Source organism: Siniperca chuatsi, linkage group LG10 (assembly GCF_020085105.1).
Source record: "Siniperca chuatsi isolate FFG_IHB_CAS linkage group LG10, ASM2008510v1, whole genome shotgun sequence".
Taxonomy (NCBI): Eukaryota; Metazoa; Chordata; class Actinopteri; order Centrarchiformes; family Sinipercidae; genus Siniperca; species Siniperca chuatsi.
In genome coordinates this window covers 20163351-20177716 of record NC_058051.1, presented here as the reverse complement: position 1 = coordinate 20177716, position 14366 = coordinate 20163351, and the positions used below count along the sequence as shown (strand labels likewise).

The 14366-nt window shown below is 41.2% G+C and overlaps 1 protein-coding gene across 3 annotated transcripts in view; it reads right to left on the bottom strand.

Moving 5' to 3' along the window:
* LOC122883315 (metabotropic glutamate receptor 7-like) overlaps positions 1 to 14366 on the bottom strand; it is a 95062-nt gene that overhangs the window by 34522 nt on the left and 46174 nt on the right. For all 3 annotated transcript variants that reach the window (XM_044211802.1, XM_044211800.1, XM_044211801.1), the window contains exon 2: positions 3803 to 4019. In XM_044211802.1, coding sequence (XP_044067737.1) covers positions 3803 to 4019 — 217 coding nt within the window. The remainder of the gene's footprint in view (positions 1 to 3802; positions 4020 to 14366) is intronic.

The following is a 14366-nucleotide window of genomic DNA, read 5'->3' as shown; positions in this document are numbered from 1 at the left end:
TGGTCGGACAGCTTTCGAAACCCCCTCCCCCCACACCTTTCCAACGTTGGAATTGGGGGAGTGGGGGTGTGGGGGTCAGACAATTTCTGTAACTTTCTGAAACCAACAATCCCACATCACACCCACGTCCTACAGCGATTGACCAGCGGAGGTGAGAAAGTAAGCAGAGTTTGAACTTACTTTACAGAACTATTTCTGGCACTTTTCGTGTTAACAACCGGGTTAATGCTATGAATGTCTTCCAGGAGAGGCTGTCTGAAAATATGTGCCGTTAACCCCATATTTAAATGATTCTGAACAGCTATAAAAACACGTTTGCCTTCCGATGTTGTCGGACAACACATCGTATGAGCTAGGTTGTTTCGAACATAACCCGGCTCTTACAGTCAGGGAGGAGAGTGAAGAGACAAAGTAAGTTTGTCAAATATATCAAAATACTTGAAATGTTACATTTCTGCTTACATTAGAAGTGAGATGTGCTGGTTTGTGACACTGAAAGTTTTAGCTGTACATTTACCTATGATCCCACAACATAATATCAAAACTATATGCAACGTGAACCCCTAACCTCTGCTCCACGTTTGATTAATATATCAAAGACAGCTTAATGATCATGATGGCTAAATTCATCAGGCTCTTGGAAGTTCTCCGCTTATCTGTCTGAGTGCCATAGGTCATGCACTGCATTAACTGCTTCAATTATTCATCCTCAATGTCCTCAGTTCTGAAAATGCACTCCAGGGCGAGGAATCCAGCTTCGCCATTTTGCTTAGTGAAATACAAATCCCTTTAAATTAGAGGCTCTTGATGGATTCGACCTCCCACCCACCGACTCAACACCCTCCAAACCCAAACCTCCAGGGGATCCGTAATGCTGCAATTATATTTATCACCTCCGCAGTCAAAAGACAGACCTGCTCCCTCCAGTCTCCCCGCCTGAACACATCAAAATGGGCTGACATGCAGCTGACATTCATTTTCTACATCTGTGTGCCCTTCCATATCCTGTGCACTTTTCCACTGCCGGCCTGGGACTTGGCAATGTCGAAGGGTCATACACAGGTATCGTGGTGTATTTTACGGTGTTTACGGATTCATCAGGCTTCCTCCCCAATCCTCTCCTACTGCTAAATAGGAGTGCTATACTTTACTGGCAGATTTTGTTTTCCCACACAGCTCAGACTAGATCTAAGAACGCATTGTGTTGGCAACTTGCGGCAATCAATTCCACAGTGATACTATGTGGGAGGTTTTCCTCAAATGCAAGTCTTTTTATCAAATGGGAAAACTGAACTCCATCGCTCTGGCCTGAGTCCAGACAGACACAGAAAAATACAAACAAGATTAATCTCTGCCAGCTTCACCTGGAGCCAGGATGAAGGTGCACAATGGAACAGTGCCTAAACAGGGGAGAAGAAGTAGAGCAAAAAAAGAATAGAATAGAAAAAAACAGAAGAGATCAATACGGGCTGACCATGAGCTTGGGGTAATGGGTAGCCATATTGCATTAGTCCGCTAGATGGTTCTCCTTGAAGTGGTGAAGCGAGAATCCTACTAATGCATCTGACATTTCACTGCAACCATACAGGGCAGCCACAAAACCTGTCTCAAAGCCTTATGGATCAACTTGCAGGGATGCTGCAACAACATCCATCCAACAATGTTGCTGTTGTTGTTCTGCAGTTTAGCAATATCTTGAAAATGGTTTAATACAAATTTTCACACCATACTTACAATATTTTCCAGATATTCTCTCTTTCCATATTCACTAAGATGTTTGCTTCTTATTCAATTCAATTCATTCCAGTCAGTCCCGGTGCAGAACTGGTGCCTTTGAATGAATACTGTGAATTTACAAAATTGTGTTTTTTTAAAGATAAGATGCCTTGGGTACTGGGGGCATTTCTTTAGAGGAAATAATTCCCATTTGTATATGAATACAAAATATTGCAAAGTGACTGCAGCTCAGTACCAACAGGATAAGTCAACAACAACAATGGCTTATAATTTCATACTCCTTGTGTAACTGTTCAAGAGTCATAATAATATCAGTGTGTTTACTGCTCTTTGCTTAAGAAAAAAAAAAAAGAAACATCAGTGGAAAATACATTTGAGAAAACCAGCTGGAAGAAGTTGTGTTTATCACAGGATATAAGATGAATTGAAACTTCTAAAATAAGCCTTAAATCAGGACTTTTCCTCATTCGTTTCTACACAGGCTACTTTCTCTCTCACTCTCTCTCTCTCTCTCTCTCTGTTGATGCAAAATTACACAGCCACAAACAGCTTCTTAAAGTTTTAATGAGTGATCACACTGGACATGAATGCACACAGATAAAATATTCATGCATGCTGGACTTCTGATCGGTGCCTGCGGGATATCATTAGCTTTCCTCATTTTAGAGGTTTCCGCACATTAGTGTATTAGAAGAGACAGAGATCACTCTCTGCAGATTTACAGGAAATGGATTAGGATCTATAGAGGTCGAGGTGAGAAGCAGCAAAAATACTTGTGCTGTCATGAATTAGGGAGGGTAATTTTTACAGCCCAGGTAACATTCCACTTAAAGTAATTATTTCACAAAGAGGGGAAAGGGGTTGGAGTTCTGAACACACAGTTATTGCCCCCTCTTGTGCATTAAAAAAATGTTCTTGCAATCATGGTCAGTTCAAATTAACTGTATTGTAAAAGTGTATCCTTGTCATGATCTTGCAGAAATACTGCAGCAGCAACTGGTCTCTACAGCACAGCTGTGAATCACAGCACAGTATACCACATGATTCGACAAAGATAGCCGACCCATTGTACTGTATAGCAACTGAGTGTCTCCTGGTGACAGCAATGACTGCTGATTCACATGTACCACCACATGCCAACAACAACATCACTGTGGAAAAAGCAGGTGAGTCAAGCATGTGCACAATTTTCAGCCCTGTTACGGGCAAAACCACAACACCTTGTCTGAATGCAAATTTCTGTTGTAAGTACTCTTCAAGATCCTTATTCTAACATCTCAAAACCCAAATGTAAACTTAACAACTTAATTCTTAAGCCTGAAAATGGATCATTACCACTTTAAACAATCACCATTTGTGTTACATTACAGGACCCTACAAACAAGACTGATTCTAATAACTGGCTTTCCAGACCATTCAGTGATTGATTGGCTCTCTCGGATTCTGAGAGAAATGTCAAGAGACATTCACCAAAGAAGGCCAGCTTCTTTTCTAAAAAGACTAAATATTTAAAACCCTGCTGCTTCATACACACAACCAGACCAGAGTGGTTTGAACTGACTGATCATCTTTACCATCCTCAGAGCCCTGCACTCTCACTAGCAAGGGATAAAGAATGAGGTTGAATGAAACAGAAAAGGCAAAGTGTAAAGCAAAACTCATGTCTCCCAAATGACCAGTTGCCAAACCGTTCTTCCTCCTCTCTGTTGGCTGAAGAGAACACATTAGAATTTTTCAATTTCCTTCTGAGTGTGCATGCAACAAAAAGTTGAAATGGTTTGATTTAAAAAACAATGACATGGGTATAGGCCATGCTCATTATTGTGACATGGCATCCTCTCTACAAGCTGTTTCTCAGTCTACATTTCCAGTAGCACTCCACAACTCACTGGGGGACTAAAGCAGAAGCTGCCAAACAGATCAATAATTCATCCACCCAAAACAGATTTTACGATGAACTGCAAATGCAAAACTGATCTTCCTCTGGTGAAAAATGCAAGTGCATGTTTAAATCATAGAAACAAACAAACAAAAAAGATGCCCAACACTGATCACCTTTCTTTACCTGCTTCTTTGGAGAGTTGTGTGAAGGCCTCTACTCCCTTCTCTCCATAGCTGCCTTCTGAGGCGATGGTGGAGACGTAAGTCCAGCCCAGGGCTCGGATAATGTCCACCATGGCCTGGGCCTGGAATGAGTCTGGAGGAACCACCCGTGAGAAGAAGTCATAGCGCCTGTCGTCACTCAACTCCGGTGCTGTTGACGCATAGCTGATCTGGGGAATCTTGAAGAGAAGAAGTGGGGTCAGGGAGGGAAAGGGAACATTTACTTATGTGATGGTGCTATGGTGACTGCTCTGCTCTGTCTCAATTTACTATAAGGTGCACCATATTTACTGTCTGCCATTTTATTTGAGTGCCTAAATTCTGTGTGAAATTTATGCACAATATGCTCTCAGTTCAGTGCCCACAATGGAATGGAAAGTAGTGTCCATGGCATGTACGCTGCACTTTTGCCAGCAGTCAAACAATGCAAAAAACTAATACTTGAGTCAGTTGAATGTGAATATTGCTTGTCATTTACATATATCACAAAGAGTTACAACATGAATAGATAATAGCAATATCTTGTATTTTTAATTAATTAACTGAAAGTCTGAAAACAGGCGCTGCACATCACCTGCTTCTTTTACCACTCACACAGACAGATTACGGCTGAGGTTGACAAAATGGCTTGCTAAACAAATGGGCGATACATTTTTCATATATTTCACAGTATCTTGTCAATTGATCATCTAAGAATATGCATATTCACATTATGTAATACAATATTTTACATAGCCTACATTGGGTCTGTTACCTGGGCAATGCACTTTGCTGTCACTTTCTTCTCTTAACATAGACTTATTGCAGAAATGTCTTTGCCGTACATTTTATGAACTAGCCTCGTAAGCGCTCTCTTACACTTCCCTCCTGATGAGACCTCGGCCTGTCACCCTACAGCATATCCAAATATAAAACTTAAGGAATTCAGTGTTATGCCTGTGCTACTTTTGTCTCTTCTGTTTCACCCTGTATTATACCAAGACTAATAGCAAAGCTAAGCTAACATGGTACATGAAACATAGTCCATGAAATATAGTCTCCGTAGGTCTAAAATGTAACATTGGATTGAAACATGACATATGACAATATTGAAAAATATAACAATAACACATTTTTGACCATAACTAAGCAAAAATAAAAAGCACTTGATTAAAAATCTTAACTCAAGGTCCCCTTACTAGCCTTTTCTGGAACTTTCAAACACATCTCAAGGTCTTTCTCATCAGATGGAGTTTGCTCAATTGTCATGGAGATACCTCAGTTATCATCATGTGACCTCAGTATGGAACTATAGTCAGGAAGGTAACCCCTGTTCCTGCACTTGATTTATTTGACAAAAAAACTTAACCCAACGTCCATTTACTAGCCTTTCTGGAGCTTTCAATTGCATCTCACAATCTTCCTCCACTTTCAAGTCTTTGACCAAAGAAAGAGGTTATAATGTGACTGAAGTTCCAAACTTAGGCCACATGATGATAACTGAGCTATCTGCATGACAACTGAGCAAACTCCATCTGCTGAGGAAGACTATGAGATGTGGTTGAAAGGTCAAGGTCAACAGCCTTGTAGACCTTGAGTTTAAGAGTTTTTTATTAAATCTATCAAGTGCTTTTTGTTGCTTGGAAATAGTTAATAAGTGGACCTTGAGTTAAGTTTTTTTTTTTTGTCAAACTACTGTTCCCAAGGTCAAGAATGAACTTGGGGTAATGGGTAGCCATATTGCAACTTGATTGATACGTTAGTGGGAATTTGTGACTGGAGGTTGCATGTGTTAACGAATACTTACATTTACTATATTACCTCCTTAAAGGAAGCAGCGTAATCACACTTAATCATCACTATCGACTAACAACTGACACAACTGAACAGTGCATGTAGATAACTTAAGAGTATCTCATAAGGATATACAAAAGGCTATATCAATCAAGAGAAAGATGCAAGATAGTCACTTTTCCTAATGTTCAGGAAACCCCTTAATAGTCTACAGGCGTTTTTCTTACCCCCAAACACTAATGCTTGTACAGCTGATACAGTACATTGGCTGTTTGGGGCGAATAAACACAAACAGTCCAGTGGTAAAACTTTCGTGAATGATGCAAGGCTGAATACACTTTTAGTCTTGTTTCATACAAGCTAAATATCTTGGAGAAGTAAAAGTAGGAAGTAGGATCTATTTAACTTTTTATCAAAGTAAATCAGTTGATAAAATGACCTAGTTTTGTTCCCAATACTACCTGATAAAGTCGTAAACATCTCATCAGCAACTGTGTTTGAGGTTTTGAAACTACAATCACACCTGGCGGCATGTCTGGGATCAAAATGGCTACCTCCCATTAGACAGGTAGATGTGCAAGCAGGGACAGACATCATTTTCTCTTGAACCCAGTGCAGTACCTCATCACACAGTCTAATCTAAGCACTGTATGAAAGCCATCCATTTCTGTTAGAGTGATCAAATGCAGCCGGACACTGGGGAAACACAGGAATGAGGACACAGCAGCTCGATGATGGGATTGCTTCAATTCACAGAGTGTGAGTTATGGCTTTGACCCACAACCCAAAGGGAGTCAACCGCACAAAGCTGACAAATTGAGGAGCAGAAGAGGAGGTCAAGCTCAAGACAACTCAATATGTTTCAAGTCACCAAAAAACAAACAAAAAAAACAAACTACAAAATCAGCGCACACAAAATCAGTGATACAATTAAACAAATTCACAGGTGGGAATGCTGCTGCGATGTCACAAGTTAAATCACTTCAGGGCTGCCTAAATTGAGTGTACTCGGTCAAAGAGGGAGTGCAGCAAAGTAATGGAAAAGCAACAGCAACAGTTATTTGCATTTAAAAAGACTCTTCTTTCCAAAAAGTGAAGCATCTATTTGGAACATTTGATATGGGATGTATCTTAACAGAGCTGCTATAGTAATACCATGGATTCAAAAGGTGTTATAGGTTTATTGAATCTCTTCCTATCTTCGCCCCAGCTGGGACAGAAAGCTGCTTGAACATTTGTCTCTCTGGAGCATTTTGCTGCAGGGAACAATTTAAGATGGCAATGTCTTTTTACTTTATCCCAGACTTGTTCCCCTGTTGATATCATTTCTCTACTCCTTACTCCCCAGGAATCTACACATCCTTGCAGTACAAACATTAACGTTTTCAGCCTGTGCTTTTTTAATTACCACTTTGACCTCCAGGCAACAAAAGTGCTAAACCTTGATTGAGAAAATGCCGAGGTGTGAGGATTAAACCTGCTGGAATTACGATACAAGGAGATGCTGACTAACTAATACTGATTAGAATCTAACATCTTTGTATTTTTCTCTGTGGTAGCTAATGGGCTTCAAATTAAGTGGAATTTAACCTTCTCTATGAAATAAGTGAATTGAATTAAAATCTTCTGAACTTGATTATATCTTTCTCAGTAGATTACAAGCGACAGAGTTTAGCTTTTCCACTTTCACAGTTGCACAACTGATTCCCAGAATGGTTTCAACTAAATAAGCTCTTGCTGCAACAAATTGAGGCAGATTTGAATTTCTTTAGTGAAGTTGATGCAGAGATAATTAGGCAGGAAGAATAGATATTTTATCAACATTTTTTGAAAACTTTTCTGTAAATAATTAGCTTGGAATGAGTAAAGTGATTATTTTCTCTTAATCCTTCATCTATATTGGAAATTTCCCCCATATCAAAGTTGCACTTGATACTGCTTGCGATTCTCTTTATTTCATTAAGACACTTCAAATCTATAATGTGAAATATGGCATCACACAAGACAATGTGGTCTATGCTCCAGTGGCAACAAGGTGAAAGGATGATGGCGATGCCTGCAGTCTGCATCGACAATGACTACAATAACCATGAACCGATCAAGAGCAACTGATTTCAGACCAAGAAAGAATAATTAATAATGTCCCCTTTCAGTATCACAATTACCCAAAGCTGATGTCTGGCACCTGTCATCTGCAGTATAGATCAAAGTTAGGATTGCTGAGGGTAATCGCAAGGCTTGCTGTTGAATGTAGCTGGGCTGACAGGATCGATGGAAGGAAAACACAGAGGTCTGTTATAGGGGACACTGTTTTATTGATTTACCACCATAAAGTGCTGCAGCCGCCCTGAATAAAAATCTGTTACTGAAGTCTAAAGAAGACAGGGGTGGGAGGTGGTAGGTGGGGTAAGGGTGGTAATCTGCTTACTGACATTAAATGAGAATTTCAACCTGGGTGTTTAAGAGGAGAGGTGACTAAGCAAGGTTGTGTAAAGGTTAGACACGTTCACAGTAAGTGGGAATGCCAGGTGAAGTTAATTAGAGAGCCCTGGCCTTTCTGTTGCATTTTCACATACAGCAGCCCACAAGCACCATGGGCAGCTCTAAAGAAAGGTGAGAGACTATAATGTTTGTGCTTTGACTGTCTTGCTCTGTTAATGTGAAGGTGATGATTCTGACTAGCTGAGAGCAATGCTTGCAGATGCAGCTAGCTGTGCTGCTATACTCTGTCTCTTCTCATATGCTTGATGCAAAAAGAAATGTTATTTGAAGAAAAATAGGCAGCATATGGCACAACACGGCTCTCAGTTGGGGTAATGGCAGCCATCTATCCTTGCCATCTGAGAAGAGGGAAATCTGCAGATATGACAAGACAGGCTGTCCACAGAAAACAGAGGGGTAAGACAGCCCATGGGTTCTTAATCAAAAACTTAGACAATAAACAAAGGCCATCTTTCAAACACAGAGCTTTTCCCTACAAAAGGCAGCACTGTGTAGACACCATAAGTGTCAAAAATTAGGCATGGAAAACTAGAGTGTTGTCCAGACTGGGTTTGGTATCCATTAATCCAAGAGCAACGCTCAAAAACATAGCTGCAAATGAACTGTGAGTGGCAGAGCTGAAATGTTTCCCATGAATGGCTTTAAATGGAGCGAGGGCGGCCAGGCAGTTTCTGTTGCAGGGATCCCTGTGCCTCTATTTGCTGCATGATTAGCTTCTAAGTATATCTTGACATCAGTCAGCTCCACTCGGCTGTTTGCAACAATCTCCACAGTGAAGGCGGAAATGACAGCAGGTTCTGACAGCCCCAACTCTAACCCCATGCTGTCTGTGGCCGGACGCCAATGCACAGATTGTCCTCGTGACACACACCAGCACTATGACACGCACACACAAGCGATAAGTATGATCCTATGAACTAGCCAAGGAGCCATTTTGAAAGCAATTCAAAAACTACACACCCCAACCATAATGGAATAAATATTTGCTCACAAAAAACATCCCTAGTCAGAAGATTTATCTGTAGCTCCACTGCCCGGCGTTGTAAACCAGCAATGGTCGATATCCTATAAACCAAATAATACAGTACAATAAAGGAGGTCTATAAAGATATTGAGCAGTTATCAAGTTTTACATCTTTCCTGCTAAATCAAGGCTCAGCAGCTCTGTGACAAGGGGGGCATCAGTTTGTATTCAGACAGCAGCGCCATTTGTGAGCAGGGCAGAGGTAATGACTGTGTCCATACATGCAACCTCAGGCTGGGCTTTGGTAATCTCTCTTCACCAGAGCATGGCACTGCCAACACAGCCGAGGAGGCAGGGAGGAAGGGCGGGGAAGCCGACAGCTTCCCCTCCCTCTCTCTGTCACTTTCTCCCCCTCTCTTCCTGGCCATCTGTGTCTCTCAATCTCACTCAAACTCTCCTTTTGTGAGGGCTGTGTTTCCTCATTGTGCCCTCACACAACCTGTGACTTTCAGCCTCCCTCCATTGTTCTCCGCCCCTCTGTGTGTTTCATCCCCGTCGGAGAGAGACAAGTGAGTCTCATCTTCCTGTGTGTCTCTCCCTCCCTCCCAGTCATCTGTCTGCATGCAGACACGCCCACACAGATGATCAGCAGACACTTCCTGCCCAGAGAGGTGCTCGGGCTGCCAGTTTCCCCCCAAGCCGAGACAATCTGCCCTCTGTCATTTGCTCCCATGCCACTCATCTTTCCCCTCCTCGCTGTCCTTGGTCTTTCTCTTTTCTCACCCATTTTCTCCTTATTTTTCCATTTAAACCCTTGCTCCTATAAATTACCCTCAGGTACGACTAATTTGCATTAGCAAATATGTTTTGTTGGAAATGTAATGCCAGAGGGATTTATGTTTTTACATTTTTTATCAACAATGTATCTGCAAACTGTTCACTGGCAATGCAAACTCATATGTGTAGAGTGCATTTCATTGATTTCCCCTACAAAATCTACTTGTGACAACTAAAGCATGATCCTTATTTTTATGGTTATGTTATAAAGTTGATATAGCGAACGTGTTAGCAAACAGTTTATTATTTAAACATCCAGTAGACACAAAGCAGCATTCACATTTATTTGGAGTTGTGTTTGTGGCCACCTGCCGGATCTAAGTTCAAGATTCACCTTCTCTTAGCTCTGTTTTGGTTCCCACCAACTCCTGAGGGAAATATCTGGGTCTTTAGCTGCTAAATGCTCCACTATGTTCACCAGCTAGTAGCTAACTAGCCATCTTTCACTAAGTGTTTTAGCTGCCTAAACAATATAAGGGGTATGTGAACTCCAGTCTTCATTGTCAAAGACCTGTGCTTTGTACACCCATTCATCCACCCCAACTTCCTCCCAAAGACTGCTGTATAGGAATGTGACACTTCCTGGATTGAGAAAAGCGTTGCTAATGAATATAACTCAGGCAGCAATTCTGTTTCCTCCAACTCGTATTTGGCAAAGAAAATTAGACATTAATAGATGCGTTTTGTAGGAGAAAGAATACTTCTTTTTAATTCTCTCTCCTCCAAGCTCCTCAACAAGGCCAGCATCACATCACACTCTTACTACATCTCTCCACCATTTTCCAGCCAGTTATTCTACAAGGACCTTACCTGAATAGTGTTTAACCAGTCTGCATGTTTACTGTGTTTTGCAGTAGCTTTTTGCAAAACACCACCCTCTCAGAGTTGCCCACACCGGTGAACTAGCCTTGGTGTTACATGACAGAAAGTTAGGCTTTCATAATCCTCTATCTAACACGACCTTCCACCGTCTCCTTCTTTCCGCCCACGTCTCTTTTTCCCAGTCGATTCCCTCACCCTCTGTCTCTCCCACTCGCTCCATGCCAGTCCCCTGGGCAGCTCCAGTGCTCTGTGCCGGGCCTGAGCTCTTGCATGGCTGCCCTGCCAGAGTGTATTTTAAGACAACCAGCATGTTTCTCCATGGGTACAGAGGCTAGGTATGACTCACAAATCAGATATTTGACCAGGAGAGCCACACAGTAGAGTAGAGCAGAGGTGTGGGAGGAAAGTGTGGATAGCTCACAAAGGGAACCTGACCGACCTCCCTCTTTCCATCTGGTAAACAGACTGCTATTTCAACTCTATTGGTATTTCAAAGAAATAATCGTTTCCCAACACCAAATAGCTATCAAAGTCTCATCGGAGAAGAGTCTGTACTGAGGACAGGCTCAACATCAATGCAGTGCAGTGTAAAGGTGTAGTGTTGCTGGTACAAAAACATGTCATAAATGGAGCCTACTGACTTAAGGATCTTGTCTTTCAAGCTGGCATGACAGTCAAGCTTTTATTCTGTCACTCATGAGCTATTTTGTACAGATACAGTATCTCTTCAAGATTTTTGACTTAGGCTTCACACAAAGTGAGGCCCTGCAGAGAACAATGCAGTTCAGCTCAACAGCCTTGATCATCGTAGCTGTGCTGTGCATGCTCTCCAGGTGCGACAGAAACTCGATGTCACGGTAAGAATAAAACGTAGCCTGCAGGTTTATGAGTAAGTGTTATCAAATGTATTCCTTTATATCCACAGGGTCTCACATTACAGATGACTGTATTGATTTTTCCTGACTGCAAAGTGCACTGGACGCAGCTTTGTTTTCTCTACTGTGTTCTTTACAGCCTGCATGATAACTTTATTTTTTCTCAGAGAAAAATGAAATATCAATAAACTAATACTGAAATACGCATGCCATTGCACCTTAGGTAAGAGAAAAACGAGAATATTCTTTCATGAGAGACATAAAAATACAAATGTCTGTGTTTGTGTTTCGGGAATTGTTGGTGTGTGCAATATCTTTACATCTCTGCTCTGCCTCATTGCTCTGTCCAGTCTTAATAGGCTCTGGCATATTATTCAGCAAAGAGCAATCATAGGAGCATGTTTTTTCCCAACTACACCTGGAGCATGCAGGGTCTGACATATCCATTGTCAGTCGTGCACCTGCAACACTCTGACCTGCATCCCAATGATTCCCTCTGTACTATCCCCCATCTCTCCCTGTATAGCTCTCTCCTCAGACCGACAGAGCATCATCACCAGGCCCATTTCTCCCCTAATAGCGCAGACAATGCGGGTGAATCTCCTCGATCTTATCTTTCCTCTCTGTCTGCTCCTCACAAAGAATTATTTAGCAGGGCCATGTAATTACGTGGTGATCACAGCAGTGGAAAATATTACAGATATCTTATTCCTTCTGTTAGTGTGTCTGAGCCACTACTTGATGTCATGCACTTGAGATATATGTACCAGTTTAGAACAGAACATTTTAGGCAGCTTGTTTGGCATTGCCTGCAGTGTTGCCTTGAACCTCTCCCAGAGTTGAGATTATAGTATCTTATCTGCAACACCTGCATTCACAACATGCACCATATCCACTGTCAGCCCGTATGGATCTGTGTGTCAGAGAGGTTTCAAATGTTAAGCTAAAACCGAATGTCTGCTGTTTTGTTTTCACAGATTATACTATGCATTGTGGTAACTGCAGTGATTTTCATGGGAGGTGTTTCGAACGTATTCAGCCGTAGTATAATTTACGCTGAGCTGATATTCTGTTACAAGAAATGGGCAAAATTAGCTGCTTAAACTGCCATTCACAGTAAGATATTCACACTCATCGACCAGGGCTTTACAAAACTGGCAAAACAACAAAGAACATTAAAATCTATAAAAAGGCAATAAAAATCCAGAAACACATTCACAGGCAAAAGTAGTTAAAATGGAATGGATAAACAAATGGAGGAATAAATTAACAAACAAATACAGAAACAGATGAAACATTCAAAATATAGCAGCATAAAACTACAAGTAGGCAAAACCAAAAACATCAGAGTATAAAGCTGATAATATAAGTGATTTAAAAGACAACCTTGAGTGTGTGTTTTTTTTTTTAAAGTATTTAAGGTAGGGCACTTCACAGTGAACTATAAGACTTTATTGCCTAGAGTTTTGCTGCACAGGCAGACCTTCCTCCAAGGCTTTATACAAATCTCGCCTCCTTCGCTGGGATTGGCAGACTCTTACAGGCCCTCACATTAACTATCTATAACCTGAAGCATTCGATTGGTAGAACTTGTTGGTGGAAGTAAACAGCCACAGCCTGGGAGGCTCAGTTCAGGGCAATAAAGTCCCTTTGCCCCAGCAGTCTCTGGGTCCTAATGGCAAAAGTACAGTCACCTTTCCTCTTCTGTAAAGCAGAGGACAGGCAGAACAGCCTGAGGATCTCAGACTGAGTGTGACTCATGAGGAAAGAAAAGTTCTGCTAGGTCTCAGACCACAGCTATATGTTTTCAATGTGATCAGGATGTCAACAGAAGATTAACTTCTTGTAGCCAATGAGCTGATGCTAAAATCAAGGATGTATGGTCTCTTAATAGTTAAAATTCTGACTGCTGCATTTTAATGACTTGGATGCTTGAGGCAAGAACAAATAAAAGGGAAAAGTTCTCTAAATGTAGAAAAATGAATATGTCTGAGAAGATATAGTAGTTTTGCAAATTGGTGTTTTTCTTTTAGCCATGCTAGCAGCATGGCTCTAGGGATGGCCGTCAGTCTGTCCACCAATTTGGTCCAGACCGAAATATCTCAATAATTATTGGATGGAATTGCCATGAAATTGTGTACAGACATTCATGATGGCCAGAGGATGATTCCTACTAACTTGGTGATCCCCTGACATTTCCTCTTGCTCCAGCAGCAGGTCAAAGTTTTCACTTATCATGTGACATATCTCAAAACCTACTGTACTTGATCGCTTGCCATTACATTTTGTACAGCTATTCATGGACCTCAGCAAATTAATCGTAATGACTTTGGTGATCCCTTGACTTTTGCTATAGCGCCACCATGAGGTTGACATTTGTTATTTAGAGTGAAATGTCTCAACAACTATTGGATGGATTTCCATGAAATTTGGTAGACATTTATGTCCCCCTCAGGATGAATTGTAATCACTTTGTAATAGCCTGCCTTTCCATCTAGCCCCATCATTACGTCAGGTTTTACTGTAATTTGTCCAATACTTTGTTAAATTGGAAGACAAATTAATGAAATTGCCATCAGCATCTACTGTTCTTTGTGTTTAGTGCTAATTAGCAAATGTTAGCATGCTAACACCCTAAACTAAGCTGATGAACATGGTAAAAAATTATACCTGCTAAACATCAATATTAGCATTGTCATTGTGAGCATGCTGACATTAGCATTTAGCTCAAAGCACCACTGTAAAGCTTCACA